General features: G+C 45.6%; 1 protein-coding gene across 1 annotated transcript; it reads right to left on the bottom strand.

Moving 5' to 3' along the window:
* Positions 1-1,306: 1,306 nt before the first annotated feature.
* LOC129758242 (uncharacterized) lies at positions 1,307-2,447 on the bottom strand. Its single transcript, XM_055755708.1, has 2 exons — positions 2,003-2,447; positions 1,307-1,916 (listed from the first exon to the last, which is right to left on the bottom strand). Exons 1-2 carry the CDS (start codon positions 2,331-2,333, stop codon positions 1,375-1,377), a joined length of 873 nt encoding a protein of 290 aa, XP_055611683.1. The 5' UTR covers positions 2,334-2,447; the 3' UTR covers positions 1,307-1,374.
* Positions 2,448-2,758: the final 311 nt, after the last annotated feature.

The following is a 2,758-nucleotide window of genomic DNA, read 5'->3' on the forward strand; positions in this document are numbered from 1 at the left end:
CGGTCCCAGGAGCTGGGAATTCACCCGTCGCAATCAGAGGTCAACCAGATTTTCAAGGCGAAAAGTCAAGCGAAGCAAAGTTTACCACGCTGCAAATTTTGTGGAGACCGTCACGAATTCGCGAAGGGTGTCTGTCCGGCGTTGGGCAAACGCTGTGGCAGCAAAGTTACTCCCGAAACCAGCCGAAGATGTTCCACCGAAAAAAAAAAATTACCAAAACTACCGATCGGTTCCCCAGTCTCCGTACAGCTGAATCCGGAAACATCGAAAAACTGGTGCTTGGGAACAGTGTCTAACTGTTTCAACGATCGTTCTTATCTGGTGGATGTGATCCGTCCGTGCCGGATTATCGTCGTTCACTCGTCCATCTGAAACCACGTAAGGATCCTAATACACAGCCAAGCAACAACTCGCCATCAGTCCACGAAATTTCTAAGGTCCCTAGGAATAATCCTCCAGTTCCGGATCCAACGACGACGATGGTGGAAGCGACAGAAGAAGCTGTTTCTGGTTGTCCAGCCGCGGAAGAATCTGTCGAAAATCCACAAACCACAATGTCACCACAACAACCAAAATTGACTCGAGTGCAACGAAAAACAACAACACCGGCGTCGCCGTCGGAGTCAAAAGCGCAGGGGGTTCGGCCGATTACACCGAAAGCAAACAGCCGACCAAGACGAGAAGTTCGTGTTCCAGAAAGATTTAAAGATTTTGATTTGAGTTTTGGGTGATAACTATTTTAAAGAACAGAGAGGATGTTGCAATATTTATGCACCCCTTGTGGAGTAGAGTTGGGTACGACGTCTAGACTTTCAGTACGCATCTTCAACTGTATTCTGTATCGAGAGAATAACTTTAACAACGTTAAACCGCGATCAACCTCTACCACCTCGATGGAAGTGTTATCTGACGTTTACACAGTGTGCAGAGGTTGATAAACCTTTTTATCAACGGATACCGGAACGTCTTTTCAGAACTGAGCTGCGCAGTAGTGAGTGTTAGGTCAGGTCAGGTTTACCTTTATTTTGCAAGAGTAAGATAGTTTTTTATAATAAAAGGAGTAGGAGATTGCAGGAGAGTGGTCTATCGTTGGGTACATCTTAGCAGGCTGATCCCACACTTACGAGTAAACCACAACACAACGGTAAAGTAGCTTGTACTGCGAAGTATAATTCGTGGGAACGCTGCATACTTCGTACTAAATCCTTTGGATAAGAGTGGCCTAAAATTGTATTATATTTATTTGGGATTCTGTTGACCTATCTCAAAGCATCAGAGTAACACCGAAAAAGATTGTATTTCCGTGTCAACTAAGTTTTATTAAATGAAAGTAGGAATTTTGTGTCAACTTTTCTCCAACAATCTTCACCTTTTTCAACTTCTTTCCCGCACCTGCATCTTGGAGGCATTTTTCAGCTTCCGCTTGGCCATGCACAGGCAATCGGCGCTGCTCAACAGTTGAGTTTTGGAGGACCGGCGTCCTCCGGCGCCGGGCTGATCTTGACAGGACATACAGAACGGAACGCCCTTCTTTTGGCTGGCCCGGGTAGTCTGCGCAATCAAGGCCTCGATCTGTTGCTTCAGTTCCGGCATCATCGTGCTCCCCATCTGCTGCTGGATCAGCTTGTCGATTTTTTCCTTCAGCCCCGGAATGTTGGCGGAATTTTGAAGCCGGGTGCTCACCCATTCGTCTAGTTCCGGTATTTTGATTTGGCCTTTGGTGTCGGCACAGGGAGAGCGGCCACCGGGTTTGATGTTGCTGCTGCTGCAAGGTGGACCGCAATTTGAAGCACTTTGCTTACATTTGGCCACATTGCAATCGCTTTTCGTTTTCTTACAGGGCGATTTACTGGATGATTTCGCCCCACTATCGGCAGCTCCACTTTCGGTAGCTCCACTTTCGGCTGCTCCACCAGCTGATGGAAATTATAATCAAAAATGATTCAGAATTTTTCTTGGGAATGATAGTTTTAAATTTCGGATGATGTTTTTGATCTCATACCTATTGTTTTTCCACACCTGGTACACTTTTTTCCTTTGATGACTTCACCTTCCAAAGTACTAACTTTCAGTTCCAGCTCGGACAGAGTTTTGGTTTGAATTTCGGTCATCGCGCACAGCTCCCTTATTTTCCCCTGGATCGCTGCAAGATTTTCCGCCTCTTTGCAAATCGGCTTTTGGCCGTCTAGCGCACATTTGTAATCGGTGCGTAATCCGTTGGCTTCGTTCAAATTCAAAACAACCACGTGAAGCAAGTGGTGCAAATTTTCGGTATTGATCTGACCGGATGTCGGGAAAACTTTGTCGACCGTCTCCGAGAGATTTTGTGCCATTTTGTAATCGAAACGAACTCAAAACGAAAAATTTAGAAGGTCCCGTTTGACCAAAACAGTAGCCGAAAATGTTTAAGCAATTTTTTTTGTGTTGACAGTTTCAAGAAGCCATCTTTGATCGGGACACTCACATAAAAGTTCCCAGTGTGGTCGAATCTCATCAAGTCGTCAATGATGAGAGAAGATTGTGGCGAACGGAGGGAAAATCGAGGATCGAATTGATTGATTAACTATGATGATCATGCAAAAATGAATCTATCGAAGTTGTCCGACAAGGGAACACAGAAAGGGGGAAAAGAAATCGAATTATTCGCCCAAAGCGGCGGAACAGATTTGGTTCGGACCCGAACTAACGGCCGCACCCTAGGCGCTGAAGAGAGAAAAAAAACCTAATCTAATAACCTACGATGGCCGATCTCGGCGAA

Source organism: Uranotaenia lowii, chromosome 3 (genome assembly GCF_029784155.1).
Source record: "Uranotaenia lowii strain MFRU-FL chromosome 3, ASM2978415v1, whole genome shotgun sequence".
In the NCBI taxonomy this organism is placed as follows: Eukaryota; Metazoa; Arthropoda; class Insecta; order Diptera; family Culicidae; genus Uranotaenia; species Uranotaenia lowii.

What these genes read in the sequence shown, in the direction of transcription:
- LOC129758242 (XM_055755708.1), bottom strand. Translation starts at nt 2,333, where the DNA reads ATGGCACAAAATCTCTCGGAGACGGTCGACAAAGTTTTCCCGACATCC. An exon ending in CAGGTGTGGAAAAACAATAG is followed by an intron (nt 1,917 to 2,002) that starts GTATGAGATCAA and finishes AATTTCCATCAG; the next exon opens with CTGGTGGAGCAGCCGAAAGT.